Source organism: Hydra vulgaris, chromosome 03, assembly GCF_038396675.1.
Source record: "Hydra vulgaris chromosome 03, alternate assembly HydraT2T_AEP".
NCBI classification, from domain to species: domain Eukaryota; kingdom Metazoa; phylum Cnidaria; class Hydrozoa; order Anthoathecata; family Hydridae; genus Hydra; species Hydra vulgaris.
The window spans coordinates 68,780,647-68,805,376 of record NC_088922.1 but is presented as its reverse complement, the minus strand read 5'-3'; the positions used below and the strand labels follow the sequence as shown (position 1 = coordinate 68,805,376).

The 24,730-nt window shown below is 30.0% G+C and overlaps 1 protein-coding gene across 1 annotated transcript; it reads left to right on the top strand.

Annotated features, from left to right (window-relative positions):
- The first annotated feature begins 22,293 nt into the window (after positions 1-22,293).
- Positions 22,294-23,881, top strand: LOC136078869 (52 kDa repressor of the inhibitor of the protein kinase-like). The gene is made up of 2 exons (XM_065794685.1): positions 22,294-22,330; positions 22,935-23,881. Exons 1-2 carry the CDS (start codon positions 22,294-22,296, stop codon positions 23,879-23,881), a joined length of 984 nt encoding a protein of 327 aa, XP_065650757.1.
- Positions 23,882-24,730: the final 849 nt, after the last annotated feature.

Genomic DNA, 24,730 nt, shown 5'->3' with positions numbered 1-24,730 from the left:
AAAATTTTCTGCTGTTGTAGCATTTCTGAAGTTACTTGCCTTGAAATCAATTAAAACAGGCCATAGATCAGTTGAGGCTGGTCCTTTTCATTAGTTAGACCTCTAGTAGCAGTTTTTTCATTGCTTAGTGACAATTAAAGGATATCATCAGTGTTTACAATTATTTATAAAATGTTGAAAATTATTTAAGTAATAGCATTATGAAAATGCAAAAAAAAACTCAGCGTTTTATGACACAGGTGCAAATAAATACTTTGAGATATTTAAAAAAAAATTTATGCATACTTAAAGCAAATTTTAAATTTACTTTGTCTTAAAAAAATGTTGCTTTTACACTAGCAGTAAAAAAACCAGAAACTCGTAAATGTCTTTTTTAGATTAGGCTCAGCTGTATTGACACATTGCGACTTGAGAATTATCTTGTTCTATCTCCACTTTTTAAAAAAATTGAGTTATTGATAGTGTTACGCACCTCAAAATAATGTTTTTTTATTGTATTGAAATCTAAGTTATTAGTAAATAAGTTGCGGAGAAAATGTAACTTAAAAGTTGTTTTAGTATGCCGTTTCCTAAAGTTTTTACTTTTTAAATCGTTTTATCTCAAAACTCAAAAATGTGGAGATAGAACAAGATAATTCTAACGTTGCGATATAACTTACTTTCCTTCTTTTAAAAGTTCTTAAAACTTTATGAAAACCAAGGAATGTTAGAGAAATTAAGTATATCAGGAGCTGTAAGATCTAATTCCAATATCTATTAGAAAGTTCTTGATGTTCATTTAAAGAAATTAAAACTCTCGCCAGCGATTAGCAAATGTTGTGTAAACGTTTTTTTGAGAGAGAAAACAAAGTTATCAAAAATCTTCTACTTTTCATAAAATTCATGTTGTTATTAGGCCCATACCTGAGATTATTAAAGATCGAACTTAAAAGCTGCTTAGCAAAAACCTTGGAGTAATACCTAAAAGTTCTGTTAGGGCTACTGTTAATTCTGTTCATAAAACTTCTCATTAGGAGTTCAGTTAAATATAGAAAAGTGCTGTCCTCGATGGACAGCATTCTTCTTAATTTCTTGTACCTTCAGGGGTTCCTCAAGGTTCTATCCTTAGCCTTAAACGTTTTTAAATTTGCATTACCGATCTCCCAGAATTTCTCAGATCAAAGGAAGCATTGTTTCCTAATGATACTACGATTTATTATCATCTCGATAAGAAGCCAACACTCTCTGTTTGGCTCTCAGTGGCCGGTGAACTATAACTCTAACATAATTCATTTTTTTTAGCTAATCGTTAGTACTATAATCTAGCTTTTCCTAAATTAATGAGCTTTAGTGTACTCGATGAGTCATCTACCTTTTGTCTTGTAGGATTAGGTTTTACTTCCGATCTTTCTTGGAAACCATATATCAAATCCATTGCAAAATAAGCAACTGCTAAGGTTGCATCTCCTCATCGTGCTTGGCATTTTCTTATTCCGGATTATACTCTTTATCTATATAAATCTCGAATCCGTTCTTGTATGGAATCACGTTACCATATCTGAGGCTGATCTTCTAATGATGCCCTTTCTCTTTTAGACAAGTTGCAAAAACGCATTGTAAACATAATTAGACCTGCTCTTGCAGCAAACCTCCAACCATTTTTATATAACCGTTATGTTGCTTCTCTTTCTCTTTTCTATAAATACTACAATGGGCACTGCTCTAAAGAGCTAGCATCTCTTGAGCCATCTACTAAAATTTATTTTTGTGTTACTCGTCATTCAATTAAGTCTCATCCTTTTACTGTGACTTTTTTAAAGTGCTCCAAAAGTTCTTATTTGTCTAGTTTTTTTCAACGAACATCAGTTCTTCGGACTTCCTTCCTCTCTGATTCATATAATTTGCAATCTTTTGAATCGTCTGTTGATCGTTATTTTGCTTTATAAACTTCATCTTTTATCTTCCAGTAACTTCCAACTCTAATAGTAATTGTTTAAGGCCTTGTTGTAAGTGAAGTTGGAAGTGTAATAAAAATGACGATTAGATAAAATGTTACCTTACTGAAAGAGAACAATATGCATTGCGAGCTTCCTTTCAAATAGTAACTTCCAAAAACTTTATTCTAACATTAATTAAATATTACGGAATATCAATCAAGATTTTAAGTCAAACAAACTCTCACTCAATTCGGAAAAAAGAATATTCCTTAACAAGTTGCAAGAAGCAGAGATTTCTTTAAAATTACTCAATTTGGTTTTAAATAACAAAAATATTTAAAATATAAGTCAATAAATATTAAAAACTTTAGTCAATAAAATTTAGTTGGTAAACTTTAGAAGTTCTAGTTATAAAAATTTATTATTGGATACCCACATAATATCTAATCAAAAGTTATTAAAACAGTTGACTTCTTTTACCAAATTCGTTCTCACAAGGACAAGAAATAAAGTTTAGTCACTGCGCGGACCTAGCGCCGTGACTAAACTTTGGGCTTAAAACGAAGAAGTCCGAGGTTTATAAATAAATTTAAAGAATGAACAAATTCTAACTGCTTGTTAACAGCTATAATTGCATCTGTGAAAAAATGAGTAGAAGAGTTGCGTTAATTATTTTGTTATTTCAACGGTTTCTAGCCTTATATAACATTCCGAAACTTTTGGAAACTTTGATGCAAATGTAACTTATTTTGTTTCCAAAACATATTTAATGTAATAAATTTTTACTTACTTATTAAAATAAAAACTCCATTTGTTGCAACATTTATATCCAAAGCACGTAACTTAAAACCCCCGCGTAACTTGATAAGAAATACTTTTTCATAAAAATTATAATTTAATTTTGTGAACTATAAGGATGTTAACTAATTTTAGCGAATTAAAAAGTTTATTACGTAAATTTAACGAATTAAAGATTATGTTAGTGTAACTTAATGTGTTTTATGTTGTTTGAAAGATATTTTTGTCAAGAAAAATACCTAAACCTTTTGTCACTTATTGTCTTTTTATTTCAAATTGATTCATAAAAATTTGTGGCAATTTTGTGGACAGAGAAGGTTAGTTTAAGAAGTTTTGTGTATATTTGTTGAAGGTTGATTGAAGAAGTTTTGTAGATAGAGAAGGTTGATTCAAGAGCTTTATTGGATAAAGAAGGTTGATTGAAAGTTTGTATTACAAACATGATGTTAAATTAATTTAAAATCTTATATAAGTTATTTACGTAAACTAGAAACAAATTTAACTCTAAAATAAAATCTTGTGTAAAATCGCAGGATAAATTGCGATCTACAGTATCAAATAGCAACTAAAAGTAATTGTTAATGAAAGTCAAATAAGTCAGAGAATATAATTATTTTGGCAAATGGAGAGCCACCATCCAAAATCAACTAAAATTAAAATGTAATCAAAACCTTCGTATAATGTTTAGGTTTATTAGAATTTAAACTAAGAAGTTATTGTTTATTATTATAGTTGTTTTAAGTCGTTTAACGCAGAAAAAAAATAAAAAACAAAAAACATATTATGTAAAACAAAACATGCGCGTCTCAATAAATAAATAAAAGTTGCATTATAATTTGTTATTTAAAGCTTGAAGTAACTTAATAAAGAAACTAAAGAATATATCGAACTAAATTTTTATCTATTTGCTAAAAAGGTTTTTTTTAAACAAATAAATTTGCATGCCACAAGTCATTTTAAATGATTCCAGAGTATTTTGATGCAATTCTCTGAAACTCTTTATCTCTTTGCTATTACTCTGCTACTGACTATGAATCCAAGCTTTTTTACCTGTTGGTATGAAGAGTAAAGAAGCTGACATTTTTTACCTTTTGGTATTAAGGATGAAGAAGCTAACCTTTTACTCTATTACTAACTATGAAGCCAATTCTTTATACCTGTTGGTATGAAGAATAAAGAAGCCAACCTTTTTTACCTGTTGTTTGTCACTAGTTTTCCTGTTAAGTCTGTACCAAAATAAAGTTTTATAATTTTTGAAAAAAGTAGAGGAAATAAGATGAGAAAGGATTAATTTTAAAATAGTCCAAACTCAATTATTTTATGCCGTTATATAAGATACGATAGAGGTTTACTTACTAAATCAGGGAGTAGTTTTAAACATTTCTAGGGTTTACAACTATTTTTTAACCATGATTAATTTGATTTTTAATATCGATGTTTATACGATAGTTTTTATTTTTATCTGATTTTTATGTAAAACTTTTTCAAAAGCTAGTTCTCCTAAGGTTTTAACTAGAAATTTTATACCAAGTTGTTTGTTTATATTTTTCTTGAAAGTAAAGTAGCACCAAAGTCTACTCAAGTAATATTTATACATAAATATTACTTGATATTAAATATAATTTAAATGTCATATATTTTTTTTTACAGAGTCGTTAAGCCGTCCAATAAGATTTACACATTTTAACATTTACTTATAAAACGAGCTTACACAAAAATATTCTGTATTACTAGCATAGGTAAGACTTGCTTAAGATGCTTATGTCTAAATTTTTTTACTTATTTGTTTAATTAAATTATAAAACTCTTGTTTAAAAACAAGTAACTCCAAATACTCTCCCTGAATAGTAAAAAACAGCAAAACTCTTTAATAAATTTAAATCAGCAATAAATTTCATGCTATCTTTTTTTTTTTTTTTTTTTTTTTTAATTTTATTTTAGGTGCCCCAAGAAGTCCTAACGGTCTTGTCACATAGCACCGCGGAAGTGCATTTAACCAGGAAGTTCACGCCTCCTTTCTTACCGTGAAGCGAAAATATGTCCAAAGCTCGTTTCGAACCTGGATCTCCTGCTTATAAAGCAAGCGTTCTAACCACTGCGCCACGGCCGCATAATAATAAAAATAAGACAGTTATGACTAATACTAAAAGCAGCTTTTTTGTTGAAATAAAATAGATTTTTCAAATGTACTATTAGAAATAAAGTTTACTGATGTTTTTTCTAGAATGGTTTGAACATACAAAAATTTAAGGTACGGCTCTAAAAAGTAGTTTTTTGAAAAAGAAAATTATCGAGCTTTCAGTCTTTTGCAAAACAGTTAATAATAATAATTATTGTTACTAAGATTATTTCAAATAGAATAAATAATTGCTAATGACGTTTAGTTGCGTTATATAGTTAATATAGTATATAATTATATAGTCTGTTATATATGATACTCTCAAGTAACATTGAAAAACAGGTAAGAAAAGATATAAGTGGCTTGTTAAGGTGGTACTACCCTATTAAAAACATCAAAAAACAAAAAAAAAAAAATTTTTAAATTTTAGCAGTTTGAACATCCTGGATCATGAGTATCACTTTTTTTTTCTTTAAAAATTAATACGAAGTTCCTAAATTAGTATTCAAAGGCAAAAAGGTAATTTTCGAATCCCTAGCAACGACCTTAGCAACTGTGTCTGTTTATGCTTTAGCCCTAATTTAATGTCTAGTTCCATAAATATAAGTTCAAAGATGACTTATTCAGTTGTGCTTTTTGTTTCTACAAAGAGATAAGTCATAAACTGAAACAACATTAGATGTGATTTACTGTTTTAGTTTAACAAGGATGTTAATAATTGTTCTTTTTAATAAACTTCCAAGTTTTTCATAATTGTCAAGATAGTTATTTTTATAGTTTGGTATTAATTATGGCAAATAAAAAAAACAACAACAGAAAAGGAAAGAGAAAATTTCGAGGGAAATTTCACACTAACAAAGTTGTATCAGAATTTTGTTCAACTGGTGACACCAGTGGTGTAAAGAAAATTTAAGTCATGAACAAAAATATACAAAAATATTATGATTTAAATGACTTTTACTTTATAATGCATTTTAAACAGCTGAAATTAATTTTTGAAAAGTACTCTTGTTGTCAAATTTGTACCTGCAAGCTGGAAATATCACATAATATGTTGCTGTGTAAAGGATTTTCTTTGTCTTTAAAAGTTAAATGTATTCATTGTGATAACATTGATAATTTTTTTACACCTCCTGTAGTAAACAATGAAAAGTGTGGAAATAAACCTCATGAAGTCAACGTTCGCAGTCTAATGGCATTTCGTGAAAAAGGATGTGGCAGAAAATCAATGATACGCTTTGCAAATACTATGAACATGCCACCCCCTATGACTTATCAAAATATTAACAGAGGTAGGGACGAGTTACATATCGCATATCAGAAAGCTGCAATTTATAGTATAACAAATTCTGCTATGGAAGTAAGACAAAGTCTTTTAAAACTAAATAATGATTTATCAAGTCTTGTTGATGGCTCTGTTTCTGTTGATGTTACTTTGCAGAAAAAGGGATATTCTTCCCTTAATGGTGTTGTTGCTGTGGTAGCACATAAAAACAAAAAAGTTATCGACGCTTATGTGATGTCCAAGTTTTTTAAAAGTTGTGAAATATGGAATAAAAGAAAGATTTCTTTAAAATTTGATGAGTGGAAGTTGAAACATATTTATCAAATAAATCATTCTGGATCAGCAGGGTCAATGGAAGTAGCTGGAGCCATTGAAATATTTTCTTCTTCTGTATAAAAATACAAGCTTCGCTATGCTAAGTATCTAGGTGACAGAGATACTAGTTCTTTTACAAAAGTAGTTGAGTCAAAACCATATGGAGATTCATTGATTCCAGAAAAAGTAGAATGCATAGGTCATTATCAAAAATAAACAGGTAATAGATGTCGGCAATTGAGAAAAGAATTGAAAAGTGAGATATTATCGGATGGTAAAAAAATATATGGAAAGGGAAGATTAACGGATAAGGCCATTAATACACTTCAAAATTATGTAGGCATGGCAATTAGGGAAAATACATCAAATTTACTAGAGATGTGTAACTCTGTCATTGCAACATTGTATCACTGCACTGCTTTTGGTTCAGAAGAAACACTTATTTTGTACTAAAGACAAAAGTAGTTGGTGCAAATGGCAGTCTGATAAAGTAACTAAACTTAATACATATAAAAGTAAAGTAAATTTGCCAGAAGTTATAATGAGCAAATTAAAACCAATTTTTCAAGACTTGTCTAAAGTGGAGCATCTTAAAAAGTGTTTGCATGGCTTGACTCAAAATTGTAACGAGTCATTCAATCAATTAATTTGGAATCGTTGTCCGAAAAATATCTTTGTATCAAAAATATTCCTTCATTGCACGCAATGAAGGAATATTAGGACTTGCTGAAGTTTTTAAATTGCTAGACATTTCACCAGGATACTATTTCAATCTTAGTGCACAGCGATTTGACAAAAAACGTCTAAAAAATATTGAGGTAAAGTCAAGTGAAAGAGCTAAAAAAGAAGAAAGACATTAATATCACTCAAAAAAGGTTATTTTGACAAAGAGCAAGAGGTTGAGGGTGGTTAATCGTATTGTGCTGGCCAGTTTTGATGTTTTTAATGATTGATTTTTTTAGTTTATAACTTTTTTATTTTAAAAGTTGTTTTTTCTCAGTTTTCTACTTTTTGAATATTTCTAAAACTAGAACACGAATATCTTAGAAACTATTAACTCTTTTTGTTTGAAACTTTCACAGTTTATTCATTGATATTGTAGAAAGGGCTGTAGAATAAATAAAAGATATTATTTATTTTGATGAGAATTGCCTATTTTACATACCCGGTGGACCATTTTTTTATGTTGGCTGCAGCTCTATAACTGCCATTTTAGTTTGGCTAAATATTTTTTTAAGATTTTATTAGGGGCCCTCGACCAACCATTTACCTATATGCTTAAAAATTTCGAGGCTTAAATCTCAAATATTACTCAAGTTATTTATGTTCTTGTAACTGGACGTTTTTTGCTTTTTTACGCTGACTCAGCATCTTTTGACAACAATCTTTTATTTTAATTATGTTTTTTATATTTAGTTGTTTAACGACTATCTAACAAAGTTTCTAATTTTAAGAAAAATATCAAATTTGAAAAAATAAAAAATGTAGGGTAGTACCACCTTAAATGGTATAGAAATATCGCCATTTTTAAATATAGGGACTACTATTTAAATTGACTAGAAAAATGCCAGCTGTTTTTGAAAGATTGAAGATAAAAATAAGAGGTAATTTAAACACCAAAAACAGCTTTTAGAACAGTTTTTGTAATAATAAATCTATATTTGTTTTATCTCGCTGCCTTCGCGAATATCTTTTTTCAATATATGTACATTTGCAAATACCTCCGAGGGTGTAATAAACTTTATAAACGTTAAATACAATATAATATATGACGCACCCATAATGTTCCTTCTGACACAACACAATAATAGTTTACATATAATCCAATTATTTACACTAATTACAACACCTCTTGATCTCTAGATCACAAAGTCCGCATACTAATTCGGAAGCTTCCACTCTCGCGTCGATCTTCTGAGATTTAGTTTATCCGCAATGGGTTCTTTCGATTGTTTAGTAGAGAGGTCAGCTACAATGAGAGCAGGACGGACGTCCGACATGTGTCTCGGCAGTCCATTAATTTTCTACCAAAACTCCTTCATCTGAGACTCTTCCTCTGTTCCATTCGCTCGTACGTTTTGAGTCAGGTGGTTTATTAAATTCTTCTAGTTCTTGTGTATAGTTGTGGTGAACTTCCTTGTTAGTTTTGGCAGAAATTATGTATGGTTTCCACTCATAAGAAAATGTAGCTTTGTTGGGGAGCGATGTTTAGTCAACATTTTTTCTGGGAACAAAGTTATAGCAATATACCATTTTTAACGGATCTTTGCTACTTCTGGCTGCCATATGCTTAATTGTGCGACGATGATGTTCAACAACGTGAGTTACGTCAAAAGCTAAACGGTGCCATCTCTTTCCAAATTCAAGATTTCCTTCTTCCTATCTAATTTGCGTAGGATCCACCGATAAACATTTTTTGCAACTTTTTACGACTGATTCAATGTATATTCTACAAACTTTCTTCTTCGGATATGTCTGTTTCATGAGATAAAGGGTTTGATTGATTCCAAAGTGATGAACATTATGAAACAATTTTACATCAGATGGTACAATATTTGCTGTCATTACAGAATGGTTTGAATGCAGCTAGTTCTGTGGCACTCTCATAAGAGCATTCGCTTTATTTTCTGCTGACTTTACCAGAAAAAATTTTATTTTTATACCGTATTCCTTCACAAGGTCTTCAATTAACGACAACCGGCGACGGACAGGTGGTTCTCTATACCGTGTACTCGAACGGGTTTGTCATCAATAACTAAGGAGTTTAACCAGCTGACAGCAGTAGCCGAATCACACTTTATGGTAATACATTCGAATCCCCATTTTGTTGCTAGATTAATTCCTGTTATCACAGCTTCTAACTCTGCAAGATTAATGTGACCAGTATCATCTTGTTTCCTCAGCCACGAACAGTCTTTATTTTCCCAGCCACTTCCAGAACTCTGCCACCAGCTAAACTGCATGCATTGCACCACACTGTTGCTTCAGAAGTGTTATTGACGTTCCATGACTTATTAACGGGATCTTCCTTTGCAAGTCTTTTATTTAAACTACTTTCTAATTTGACAACACGTTTCTTCACCAAAGACTCCCATTCACAACTACTCAAAACTTTTTTTAGATAACTGAACGATTGGTGCAACCAATTTGCTATTGGAAAATGCCCGGTTAGCTGCCCACACTAGGAAAAGATTTACCGACATGTTATTTTCTTCAACTGCCATTTTTGAATTCTGCTACGAAGTTTTTATCAAGCAGCTTTTGAATAGTAGGCGAGGATACTTCATTTGTTTTTTCTTGAGAGACTGCAGTAGTGCCAATAGCTTGTTGTTCCACATTGAAGTTTATGGATTCGTTGTCTAAAACAAATCGAACACCTTAAATTTCGTGTGAAGCCGCTCGCACAAAATCGGGTGACTTCCCTTCCATGTTTTTTAAGTTTGTACACTTCTTACAGCAGTGCTGGGCTAGGAGATTGTCAATTCCACACACAAAGTACCATTTCTTCTCAATTTCTTTGTTGCAGTTTCGACTGATATGTCCATCCTCGCCGCAACGGTAGCACATTATGGTCTTTTTTCCGCGTCCATCAGGAACCTGTCTTAGGCTAATGACATTAGGATTTACGCAAACTACAAATCACGATTCTCTGCGACGTAAGATTACAAAACTTCTTAATTTTTCAGCAATCTGGAAGAGAGACATTGTTGATATTGAGCATTCAGTTTGCAGTTGTTTTCATGTTTCGTCAGGTAATCCGAGAATAAATGCGCACCTTATCCACTCTTTGCTTACGTGAGATGATATTAGCTTACTCAGTCTTATTAATTCTGCGAGATATACGTCAACGGACTCGTTCTCTTTAAGACAACAATTTACTTTATTATTACTATTAATATTATTCTTATTCTTATTCTTCTTCTTCTTCTTCTTATTATTATTATTATAATTATTATTAGAATTGTTATTTTTATTGCTAGTATTATTATAATTTTGGTTATTATTATTATTACCAATAACTGGAGTTTTTATTATTATTGCCTTTTATTATTACTGATACTTATATTACTATATTATATACAATGTTGTTACTGTATATTATTATAATCTACTTCTCTTTTATTGTTATATTTTAATTAGCTATATATAAATAGTCTTTTATTCTAGATAGATTTATAAAAGTAATTTTAATTTTGTCCTAAATTTATCAAACTTCTTACTTAATTATTATTCCATAAACTTTTTCGTTTAATTAATATACTGTTTTACGTTTTTTTTTGTTTTTTTGTTTTCTAGTTTGGTGCTTTAATTTCTTATTATGGTGTTTACTTAAAATTAGTACTTGTAATATATTTAAATATTCTATGTAATGTAAAATCTATTTCAGAATTCATTTAATTTCATTTGATTTGATTTAAGAACTCTTCCTATGATGTTAGCGGAGAAGCAGAAAAGGCAGTAGTCAGTGTATTTTTCATTTCATTATAGTCTTCTTTTATCTCATCACTAAGACTTTGATAAAAGACAAACGCCCCGTCAGGAAGAAATAAGGGGAGCACTACATGCAGCTCGTCAACTTTTTGAAGTTTTGCTACCAGTTCCAATTTCTGTATCCATTCTGAAAATTCACCCAAACCATTCTACTGCGACACCAAATCCGCAAACTTTATCACGATGCTCATTGCCAAAATAGCTTGTAATAATAAATCTATATATTTTTTTTCTTGCTGTCTCCGTAAATATCTCGATACAAGACGTATCTGCGTCACGCATGCGCAGAGACGTCGTAAAGCTTTCGTAAGGTAGGTTAAATCATAGTCATAAGAATACATAGTCTGGAAACACTGACCGTTTCCATTGTTTTTCGATTTTAACTTGAAACTGCACAACGACCCGGCGAACCTACAGAAGTTTAAAAAAATGGCATCTTTTAATAGCGATTTCGAGATAAATAGTGATTTGGAATGTTTGTTTGACGTGGATGAAGGAGGATTTTTAAACAATAGTATTAACTTAGTTACAGATATAGATTCTATTGTTTCTTATATCAATATTTATGGAGATAATGTCGAACAACATGCATGCATTCAGTGTCCCGAAGTTTACAAGACAATTAGAGGTTTAAAGAGACACATTGCATCGAAGCATATTTTAGAGAGTTTTGAAATAGATTCTTCTAAAATGCATAATACGGAGAACTCTTCTAATACATTGTCACCACTAAAGCTGAAAAGCATAGGTGAAGAATGTACAAGTATATTGCAAATGGACATGTGTCTGCGATTTGATATAAGCAAACAGTTCTAATGCGAGAAATTTAGTTATTCAATAGATGATGCTGAAAATCTTTGGCAAAAGTTAAAACCAATAATAGAAAAATTTAAAGGCAATAGTGATTTATTTTATCAAGAATATTATGGATTGTTGAGCAAAAATCTACTAGCTTCACACTTCAGCGATCTAACTTTAAGTAATACACTACTCACTGAAATGTCTTCACTTATATTAAACAATCTTTCTGATATAAAATCAAATACTATTGAATCTGTAAAAACAACTCAGGAATCAACTGATATAGAGAAAAAGAGTTAACAATATCTTATTGGATATACTTTTCAGAGAGTGTATACTAAATTTAAAAGTAGTAAAAATGTATGAAAGTATAGCTAATTGTGTGTTTCAATTTTACTGCGCTGCAGGGTTATGGAAGATGATACTCAGACACTTGTAAATATTAGAGATAGAGGGGGTTTGTGGAAAGTAAACAATATAATTCAAGATCTTTTTCTGACATGCGAGATCATTTTTCGTAGAAAAGCAACACAAGTTTTTTCAAAACTAGATCCTGAAGTTCTAATCGAGTCCATGGAGACAAACTATATTGTTTTATCCCTTTATAAACAAGTTTGCAATGATCTAGAATCAACTAAAGTTAGTAAGAATTTGCTAGAGCACTTAATTTCATTATTTGTAAGAATTCGTTCATTTTCTTATGCCAAAGACATTATTGAAAAACATAAGATGAGAAAGAAAACCTGCAAGACTTGTTCATTGCAATGCGAAATAAAGAAAGCAAGTGAAGGAAATTGACATAAATATTTTTAAAACATTAATGGCATAAAACTACTTTAGTTCTGTTTAAAATTTTACTTAATAGTTATTTGATTTATTAAGATAGTACTTTAATAAACTTTTTGTTAGCTTTTTGTTGTGAATCTCATAGTAAATTCAGGGTCATGATCAATTGCGTATGCATATATATATATACATATATTTATATATATATATATATATATATATATATATATATATATATATATATATATATATATATATATATATATATATATATATATATATATATATATATATATATATAAACATACATCACACTGATTTAGAGATAGATGAGGGTACATGCATAGACTGATTTAGGGAGATAAGGGAGTAAGGTGATAACCTAATGAAAGGTTTGGGTTAGACCAGGGATCAGCTTTTTTTCATTATTTTTTCCTTTTTCTAAAAAAACACTACTAAATAAACTGAAATTTTCTAAAAAAATTTCCGGGGCAATTTTCCGTTGCTACGGTACTGGCTGAACCAATAAAGTAAAATTTTGTTGAAGTGTATTAATTTTAGTTATGTCAAAGATATTCTTATGACTATGTAGTGACAAAGTATTTTATCACTACATAGTCACACAAGTGACGAAGTACTTCATCGCTTTCATTTAATAATATATATTTTTTTAAAGCAAACTTTGATCACAACTGCGACTGTCGGTCACAGTCCCCCTTTATTTACTTATAAATAATTATGCAAGCAAATAGAAAACAAGCAAAAGTTATTCCAAGTGAATTAAAATTATAAGTATTGATCTTGCTTATTTTAAATGTTTACTTTACCTGTGGATGATTTAGTATAAGGCGTGGGGGGCAAGCTGCCCCCCATGCCTCCTAGAACAGTCAAACGGCGCCCCCTAAAACATTCAAAAAAATAGTTTCAATTTTAAATAACCCTCTGGAAAATAATTTCTGGGGTTTAAAATATCACACCCAACCCTGGTCACCCCTATTCGTCGACTTGGACCCCCCTGCGACACTAAACCTCAGTTCGCCACTGTACTTTACAGGGGGGGTGCAATTTTGTCACCAAAGTAAGTATAGGCGGAGGATTTTTTTCCCTGAGCCACCATCTAATTTCTTATGCATTTTAAAAAACTTCCTATTTGGAGATGCACCATCTGCAGTTGCAGCTATGACTTTCAAATTTATACTCTCCAGATAACGCACTGCTTTCCAAAATATTGGCATAAGTTGTGTTGGTGTTACTCCAGTTGTGGCAAATGTTGGTAGACTATAGGAAAGCGGGTTTACTATACTTTTAACATAAAAAACTAAAACATAAGAGGCTAGCTCTCTCACATTTTTAAGCGTTGCATAGTTAGTTTGAATATCTTCTAAATCTAAAAATCCAATTATCTCACCCGAGTAATTATCCCAAACCAAATCTTCTTGAACTTTCATTTCATCAAACAGAATTGTAATAAATCGTTTAGAACTAGAGAAGTTAGAAGTTTTATTTGCAATATTATTAATGAATTTAAAACCTCTTGAAGGATGTTTATAACTTTTGTAGTCTCTCAAGGTGCGTAAACTTGGAAGAACTAAAAATCCTGAACAGTTTTTCTATCAAAACGCAAATCAGAATATGTTAACAAAAATTTAGCTGCTAAATTGAGACAAAATTTTATTATCATTGGATGATACTTAACACTACAAGGACGAGAAGCTTTAATATAATTTTGCTGCTCATTCCAAAATAGTTTCATGAAGTCTGGAATATTTTTTTGATTAAAACCAGAGTACAATGTTTCAAGGTCTAGGTCAAGTTCTAAATTAACTTTTTCACTTTCAATATTCAAAACTGTTTTCATATGTTCAATCTGATTTTCCAAATGTCCGCATTTTAAACAATGTTGTTGCAAACTTAATTTAATTCGTTCGGTGGAGGTAAATTTAAGAGGAGCATTCAGCTTTGCAGGTTGGTTTAAAGTTTTATTTTTATTATTTACTTCATGATTAGTTTTAAGTTGCAAAAAATGGCATGAGTAAAAACAACTCTGGGATTTTATTAAAATATTACAATTAAGTGAACGATAAAACTCAATTTGATTTAATCTAGGTTTAAGAGGAAGTTGCTTAAAAAGCAATTAGTTAAATTTTTTAGTTATAACATGCTTTTCAAAATTAAAGTTTTGGTTGATTAAGTCTAAACTTTTTACTTCAACACATCAGGACAAAGAACAAGAGTTTTAATATGACATATAAATTTTGATAAAGAAACATTTAAAAAAGATCCTTTATATTGAAGGTACAAAAGATGATCTATTGGTAACATCCTACCAAAAATTCTTATACAATAGTCGAGCAACTCGTCGACATAATTTTTGTTCTTTGGTAAAATATGTTCTGGAGAATTACAAGTAATTACTGCAAATCTATCATCTAAAGAAATTTTCCAATAATCACCCAGAGAGAGCTTAAAAATACATTTTGTGAAATCATCAAAAGATTTGTAATATGACGTTGTAGTTCAAGAAATTAACTCTTGCGTCACTAAAAACTTCTCACGTTTTGTAATGGATATTGAACTTCGCTGTGGTTGATTACTTTTCTCGGAGAAATTGGCAATGCTCCATCCTTTAAAATTTTTTCAGATGAGTAAATCCAAAATTGATCTTCAGTTAAGTGAAGCTCGCAAATATAAAGGTTAAAGATACCAATTCGTTTTTTCAAAGAATCGTCGATGAGTCTGTGTCTAGTAATTTCGTTAAAAAGCTCATTACTCCATTTCTTATTTGCACCATTAGTTGGAGTAGGAACTTTTAAAATGCTGATACCTTTGCGTCTTCTTGAAGTTGAACAACCAAATATTGCACAAATTTTACCAAGCATATCAAAAAAATCAATTTCAAATTTCATTCAAGCATATTAAAAAAATCAATAAAAACAGAAAGACAACTTCAAAAAATAATTGGCAACCGCTAACAACAACAATCCTTTTGTGCAGGTTCGGAAGTCCGGAAACGAGGAAAAACAGTATGAAAGAGTTAAAACAATGCACCATTGTTCGCTTCCAAACTATATCTTTCTTATAACTATGGTTAAATCTATCGTTAAATAAGTAGCCTTGTTTCCGTTAGATATAAACTCAAAAAACAAAAATAATCATATTTTTTAATTTTTTTAAATTATATAATTAAAATTTCAGTCTATAATTACTCTATTGAAGATGTTTAGCAATATGTCTCTGATGGAATAATAAATTATTATAATAAAAAAGTGTCAACTTTGTGGTATGTGTATATATAACCCACTATTTAAGTTTAACTTTTATATAATTTTATGAGTTTAAGAGTTTATTATGATTGTATATTTTATATTATTGTATGTTTCTGAAGTTAATTTTGTACTATGTCTCAGCATCTCAAAACCAACAGTTCTTTTGGTACTTCCATTTTATGCATTGACTTATTAGTCAATTTTGTTATATATTTAAGTGTTGCAATTAAGTATTACAAGAAATATTTATTGAAAACAATCTAAGATTACGTCTGGGGCCTTGAATTTGGCCATTGAAAAAATCTGGCAATAGGTACACAAACATTCTCTAGACCTTATTGGACCTCTTGCCTTTACAAAACTTGGAAAAAATATTTATTTCAATTAATGATCATTGAAAAATTAACAATTTATGTAACTACTTTATTTTATAGATTTTTGGTACTCTTCAAAAAACTCTAAAATTGTAGATTATTCAATAAAGTCTGCTCATTTTCCTCAAACCAATTAACAAGAAAAAGGTTCAGAGTTTAAACTGGCAATGGTAAAGCTTTGAAAAAAGCCATTTGTTAATGATAGTATCATTGTAAAAAGGGGCTGTCGAAGTTCAAATCTTTTTAAAGTTTTCTTTAAAGTTTGTCAATACAGTCTTAAGACAAGGCCTTAGATATTTTGAGAGACTCATCTGGCTAGCTTGATGACACCTTGATTGACATAGTACAAAGTTTGTTCTTATATCAGTTTTTTAAAATATTTTGGTTTCCAAGTTTAAAAATCTGGGTTTTTTGCATTTTTAGTTGTTTTAATTTAGGTGGTTTTTCAGAATGTTATAGTTTTATGAAAGTGATTAATGTAAGAAAATCATAATGGGTGTTTTTAAGTAATGTGTCCTGATGTTGTTCACATTGGAAGTGTTTTCAGTCTTATGATTCACTCTTTAATAGTTTAAGTAAAGATGATGCGCCATTGTTTGTGCATAGAGTTGCACATGAAAATGATTGTGATTTTTTCTTAAAAGGAAATGGAACTGCTTTGTGTAGCGGTATCAACCTAAGTTTAATTATATAAAAAGATAATAACATAAGGTAACATTACCTGAAATGTATTGAGAATGGTAAATTAGAGATGTTTCTTTTCGTTACTGTGTTCTACTGTCATAAAAGGTGTGCCTTTAGTATTATCAGTGTTGTGAATGTATCCTATTATTTCTGCTGTTTTTGTTTTTATGACTTATTTGAATATTTACATTAAATCAATATACATAAGAACGCTTTTTTGTTTTTTATTGTTGGATTGTTTATGTACCTTATGTTTTAGTTAATATTCAAAAAGTTCATTACTTGTTTTATTTTTGTAAGTGTCTTATAGATGTTTAAAGTTATAAAATTGGCTAATTTAGGTCAACTATTGCTTGTTCTTTCTTTTGTTATTGGCATGATGATTTGTTTTGCTCACTTTGTAGTTGTTTTTTTCTTACTGTAATCAGTTATTTATTTTATCAACTAGGATTATCGATATAAGATTAGTTAATAGATACAGTTATTAAAGTCAGTTTTTTATTTACATACATTTGTTGCAATTCCAGTTAACTATAGCTACAATTACAACTCACCAAAAGTAGTATTTAAAAACACGGCTGCGTAGTTTATAATTATAATGAAATATTTGATCAATTTTTTATAGAATATTGTAAAAGTATAGACTATTTTGGCATGTTGATACCATGGCTGTTTTAACATTTTTAACATTTATATGATTTAAAAATTCAAATCCTCCTGGCACACAATTAGGGTTCATTTTGTAAATCAATTTATAGATGTATATTGATCAATGCATTTATTAAGCATTTTTCTGGTACAAAAGCAGGTATTTTTATTATTGTTTTTTTTTATTCATTGCGATTTTATGATACAATTTATATTACACTATATTTCTATACTATATAGACTTGTAATTCCATGTGGAAAAATCGAATTTCTTCGGAAACTGCCCAAGTTTAAACCAAGTTATATTTTTTCAAAAGGACTTAAAAACCATGTTATTTTATTTTGCTTTTTGTATTGTGTAAGGATATTTTGATCTTATTTTCAAAATAAAGTTTGAGTGTAGCATGAAGTGTGTCGTTTTTTTAATGTCGTTTTTATTTAAAACATTCACATAGTAAGAAATAGTAAACTAAGTTTATGTCACATTTTATTATTATTGTGCTATACATACATTAAAACTGCTAAAATCGTCGAATAATACCTGTCTAGGTTGTTATTCAATGGTGGTACAGTAGTAATGTAGTGGTAGAGCGCTTGCCTCATAATCGAGAAGTTCCGAGTTCAATCACCACCATGTCCCTGGTAGTACCGCGCTCCACTTGATTCTCCTTGCAGCGGTCTTGTTCGTCATGGTTTGTGTTTCGGAGTTACAGAGTTCAGAGGGGGTCGTAACAACAACTAAAGCAGCCTCCTCGACTGTTATGGCTTTTTCGGCCTTGAGGAGGTAAATTAACAGACAAAAATGGCTAGACAAGAATTAATAAATTCTCTTCTTTTTTCTGCGATAACATTAGAATACTTTCCTTACAATTTATCGCGTAGAAGTAACAATTACAAATTTTACAATTATTAGGTTTAAGGGTTAAAGATAAATAATTTAACGTGAAACATTTTGCTAAAATGCACAGTTGAAATATTTAGGAATACAATAAACTTTCTTGTAAGACGAAATATAAATTTTACTAAAAGTTGTAAATTATCACTATAAAAATGCCGTAAAATAATAACAATTCTTATCACAAAGTAAATGCTTTTAGTTCGGTCAGGTTTAAGGTTAGGGCTAGGGTTAATCTATATTAACCCTAATCCTAACCTATGTTCGGTTAACCTTTTTTTTTTTTAAATTTGTTCGTCTGGATTAACAAAAACTGCCTTGATTGTTCAATTTGTCTACTTATTTAACGTGACTTATTATACGTTAAATATTTGTCTACGTATTTAACGTTATATTTAACTTTATATTTAACGTTATTTGTCTACTTATTTAACGTTATATTTAACGTTATTTGTCTACTTATTTAACGTTATATTTAACAATTTGTCTACTTATTTAACGTTACTTATTATACGTTATACGTTAAATAAGTATCCGTAAACTAACGCATGCGCAGAATATCATTTTGTCTAATTTAACGTGGCAACGGGAACGAGATTTTAACGGGTAAGTGTTTTGGTTTCTGGACGGGGCCCATATGTTAAAAAAATCAATTAACTTTGCTTGATTTAGTTTTATCTGGGTCCTATTCTATAAAACTTTTACAATATTGTAAACTTTACAATGTAATGACGCGGAAAATAGTGTAACTACTAGAGTTGTTAACCGGAATATTTCGTACAATACCGGAAAAATAAAATTCTTTCGAAAGGATTTGAGAATCAGGAATTTTTTTTTCGTACCGAATTTTACGAAACAAAAAAAACCGTCAATGTTCATTTCACAAATGCTACTTAAGAAATGTAGCCTTTCGCAAGTTGAATTACGAAATAAAACTATTTTGCTACATACGAAAGTAGTGCTTACGGAAGTCGCACTTGCGAAATGAGCTCTTTCGCTAAACGATGTTTCGAAGTCTATAAACAAATTTTGTTGGTCAAACGGATATAATTGTGAGAAATAAAATTTTTATGTACCAAAATGTTTATAATAAAATTTTGTTTTCAGTATTGCAACATATGAACATTTTAAGATTTTATTTTTTAAAATAGTGATAAAAGACCAAATTTCGTTCGAAACGAAACTCTTTCGTGCCGCAACAAGCGAAACAGTTCTTATCGGAAAAAAACTTACGAAACGCGGCATAATAAATTTATTTAATTACGTTTTATGAATCAAATACATAAAATTAACTTAGTAATTAAAATACTAATTTTTTATATGATATTGAAAAGTTTCAGCTTTAAACTTCTATAAAGGAATCAAGAATTTCATAAAATATACTTTTTAGAATGTCATTTAATGAATAAAAATTAAATAATGAAGATAACTTGAACAAAGTTAACATACAAATGCAATTGCGAAATCGGGAAACAGTTCCTTTGTTTAAATCAAAAAAAGACCTAGTTTAATTGATGTATGCTAAAACTTAGTTTTATAATAAAATCCCTCAAAATAGCTCTTGCTTGCTTTCAAATAGTATAATTTAATGTTTGGTCAGTTTTAATTTTTTTATTTTTGAGGTGCTCTATTATATGCTCCTTTGCTTTTTTTACCTCATTAACAACAAGTAAGTTAAAAAAATTTAAACACATCCTTTTTAATGATTTTTTTCTTAAATATTTTCCGTAATAAATAAAAAGAGTAAGGGTGGGAGGGTGTTAAGGGCATTTGTTGTCCCTTGTACGATTGGTCCTGGAAAATTCTTTGATTTTCAACAACGTTATTGGGACTATACAACTACTGAAAGTTTTACAGCTTTAGCTGTTTCGGAGAGAATTAAAAAGTTTGTTACGAGATTTTGTAGCAAAAAAACGGATACGTACAATACGACTCTTCCCCGGGTCTTTGCGCCTGGAAAAAATTTTAACATAGAAGCTCACCAAGACTATACTAGCGCTAAAAGATTCAGAACTGTAGTTAGTCTGAGAGGTAGTGATAATTTAAATGCAAGATTCAGTAAGAACTGACAATGGTCAAACAACGCTTAAAAATCAATTAAAATTTGTAATGGAACCAAATATTTTACTAAGTTTTTATAAATGAGAATATAATAAGTAAACCTCAAATTCTGCTAAGCCAAAGGCAATGAACAATTGAGTAGGAAGTTAAACAAATTCGTTACTTGATAAGTATAAACATATATAAACACTGGCATAGAGACATGTTGCGGAGGGAGCGTTACCCTTTCCCTCAAAACTAACTCAAAATTTTAGTTTTTTCTATTTAAATTTTAGCTGCGTTAGGCCCCCTTAGTTTCTGTTTCGGCCCCCTCTGCATCCTAACTTTTTAAACTTTTTTTATATATATATATTTATATATATTTATTTTTATATATGTATATATATATATATATTTTTTTTATTATTTTTTTTTTTTTTTAAACATATTCGCTTCCAACAAGGCTGCAAGCAGCCACTAATTAAAGTTGGAAGTTACTGTAAGAGAAAAGATGAAGCTTGTAGAGCAAGATAACGATTGACAGACGTTCCAAAGAATTCCAAAGAACTGATGTTCGAGGAAAAAAACTAGACGAATAAGCGTTTTTTGAGCACTTAGGAACAGTCACAGAAAAAGGATGACTCTTAATTAAATGACGAGTAACACGAGAATGAATTTTAGTAGATGGCACAAGAGACGCTAGCTCTTTAGAGCAGTGCCCATTATAGTATTTGTAGAAAAGAAAAAGAGAAGCAACATTACGACGATGTGATAATGGTTGAAGGTTGGCTGCAAGAGCAGGTCCAACTATGTTTACAATGTATATATATATATATATATATATATATATATATATATATCAGATATATATTTATAAACTACTGAAAAATCATTTAACAACATCATTTTATTTAAATAATAAGTAATAACACTTTGCTGTATAACAGTTTAATGAATTCTTTCGCGTCTATTCCGTAAGCGCACATTCTGAAACGCACCTTCCGTAAGGAACTGTTTCGCAAGTATTCTTTCGGAATGATTTTTTTCTCAAGTTTCTTTTTGTAAATGATTTTTACGGAATTATTATTACTTATTTATTTTGTGTAATGCATAGCGGAAGGTGAATTACAACTTTTTAAAGGCGTTTTTACAACTTCCGCTATAGCAACTTGAAATACGGAAGATAAAAGTGCAAAATTATCGTAAGTTTTTGTTTACGTCGAACAACCCTATTCACTACACTAAAAGTTGTGTAGTTACATTGTAAAATTTAACGCGTCCTTTTAAACAATGACGTTTTTATGTAGTTGGCGTTTTTATGTAGTCGCAAAATCAAAAAATAGATCTCGCAAAAACCAATTTGAAAATGCGCGCCAATTTTATTTTGGAGAGGAACTTTAAAAGTAGGTACCGCTTTAATGACACTTAAATTGAAAAAGGAAACTTCTAAAAAATTAATGACCTCTTTTCATAACTAATTTTTCTAATAATTTGCATAATTTGTTTAATGGTAATAACATTTAAATGTTTTGGTTTTTTCTACAAATTTATTTTTCAAAATTCTTTAAAAATAATTTGAAAACTATAGTTTTATTTACTCTACAGATAAATAAGATAACAACTTTAGGATAAATAATAATAAAATATTATTTTTCAACGGCAGCGTCAGGGGCTACCGGATCATAATTAAAATTAGTGGATGGAATGAATGGTATACTGTTCTGATTCTTCGGATTCTGTATGTTTGGAACATTAATTATACATACTCTTAGACCCGTTAAGAAATGGGATAGCTACTGAGTAATTTGCTTTTCTAGTGTCATTTTTAGTAATAGATATTACTCTTAAATTTTAAAATGTTTTTTAGTTTTAATTATGGCTTCAGCGGCGGTTTTAAGCACAGGCGAAGCAGGCATTTGCCGGTGGCCTCGCGCTCAGGTTGCCTCGCTTTTTTTTTTTTCTTAGTACAAGTACTATAAAAAAATTTTCTTAGTACAATAAATATAAACAACGAAACTCATTTATTAAAATTCAATATAATGTATGCGTACAGTATTTTTATAAACAGTATTTTTATAAAATATTCAACTTTACATATACATCTATTATTGTGTATGTAGCAATTTTTTTTTGCGTTATACATAATGCCTGGCAACCATATGAAAGAGTATGCGGTTTCTAGTCTCATATACATTGACAATGACTGTGACAAATATATCTTTGCCCATATACACCTACGCGTCTCAAAGGCTTTTTCTGTTTTTCCATCCTCCTAACTGAATGACTTTTTGTTTGTTTGTTTATTTATTTTATATAATATTATCTTTACATTTTTACTGTTGCACAAGACATAATCTGAGCAGTGATAGGATGTTATGCTGGTTCCGGGTATTTGTTGTAGCGGTTTCTCTTTGAGCCATAGATCAATTTGAGCCATAAATCATTATCAGATACGCGTTGGGAAAGCCGTATAAATAGTATAAAAGTTGTAAAAGATAATTTGGTTCAAATTATAGAAGCTTTATACAAAGTTGCAAATTCAAGTTCAATTGGAGTTGCTGTTTCTGAAGCTAACGGTCTTGCAAATGAGATATCCTCATATCAGTTTATACTTTCACTTACAATTTGGCATGATTTATTGTTTGAAATTAACAAAGTAAGCAAAGTGGTGCAGAATCCCTCGGCAGATATTTCTATTATGATAAAATTGGTGGAAACTGCGAAAATTTTTTTAGAATCATTCAGAAGTGATGAATCATTTGAAGCGATTATTAAAAAATCTGAAGAAATAGCTATAAAATTAGGTACTGAGCCAGTATTCCCTCAAGTGCGGCTTAGCCGAAAACGACGTTTTTTTGAATATGAAGGAACTGATACACCTCTAAATGGAAAGTCTAAATATAAAGTAGATTTTTTTAATGCAATAATTGATGTTGCATTATTAAGCTTAAATGAAAGATTCAAAATGCTTGATTCATACAACAAAATATTAGGTTTTTTAACCCGTACCGAAAAAATGCGAAGTTTAGATGCAAATGAATTGTTGAATGATTGTAAAAATTTAGAAATATCACTGAGAAATCCTAGTACAGAAGAATCGGACGTGAACCATGAAGAGTTATACTCGGAAATAAATACATTTTTAAGAATAGAAGCTTCGGCGGAATCGAAAGATGCACTGGAAATTTTGAAGTATATTACGGCAAATTCTTTAATCGAAATTTTTCCAAATTTATTTATTGCCCTACGAATTTTACTAACTTCCCCTATTTCAGTGGCAAGCGCAGAGAGGTCATTTTCCAAATTAAAACTCATAAAAAACTATTTACGTTCCACTATGAGTCAAGACCGCTTATCTGCATTAGCTTTAATTTCCATTGAAAATAAAATAAGTCGGTCCTTGGACTGTTCTGATTTAATTGATGAGTTTGCGTCTTTAAAAGCCAGAAAGGTTAAGTTTTAAGTCAATGTAATCGATCCTCCTAAAATCTGCGGAAAAAAAAAAAAGGTATCGAATTTTGAGTAGTCTTATTAGTGCATCTTCATCCAATATAAAAAAAATATTTAATGTACATTTAAAACCTATGTGCGTTTTTTGCTTCGTTACGTTCTAATAAATATCCAAAACACAATAGAACACAAGAATTAAAAACTTAACTAATATAATAGAAAACTTGCCTATGGCCTCGCATATGGTAAATCCGCCACTGTATGGCTGGACTTACTTGTTGTATAAATTCTTCCTTGTTGAATAATTTTAAAAACAATTCTAAAAAACCAAAAGCATAATTTATCAATCTTGCAATTCTATAAAAAGGAAATTGTTTTGCATACAATAATTGCGTGAAAACAAAACAAAAAAATTAATAAAAAAACTAATATTTTTATGCAAATGCTAACAAAATAACAGAAAACCGTTATGGCCAATTTCATTTTCTAAAACAAAGAGAAAATGATTAGTTCTCTCTCTCTCCAACTTGAAGCAATCAAGATCGAAAAGAAAAATGGCAAGAAGTTAGAAAACATCTTGTGGCTCATGGTCTTTCTGCCACTGTCATTGTTGAACATATTTAGACAACTGAGTGGTAAAACCTGAGGAGATCAACCGTGGATAAGTTCATAAAAACTTAAGAAATCTGATGCTGAAGGTAGCCAACTTTCTAACTACGAATGCACTGTGATGGACATCATCGGAAAAGAATCAGTGCATATTCTCCCAGTCAAAGTTAATGACATTAAAGTTGGAAAGAAGGTTTCGACGAGTAAACTCACCAGAAATGCCAATCTAAATTAAGACATTACTTCAAACAAC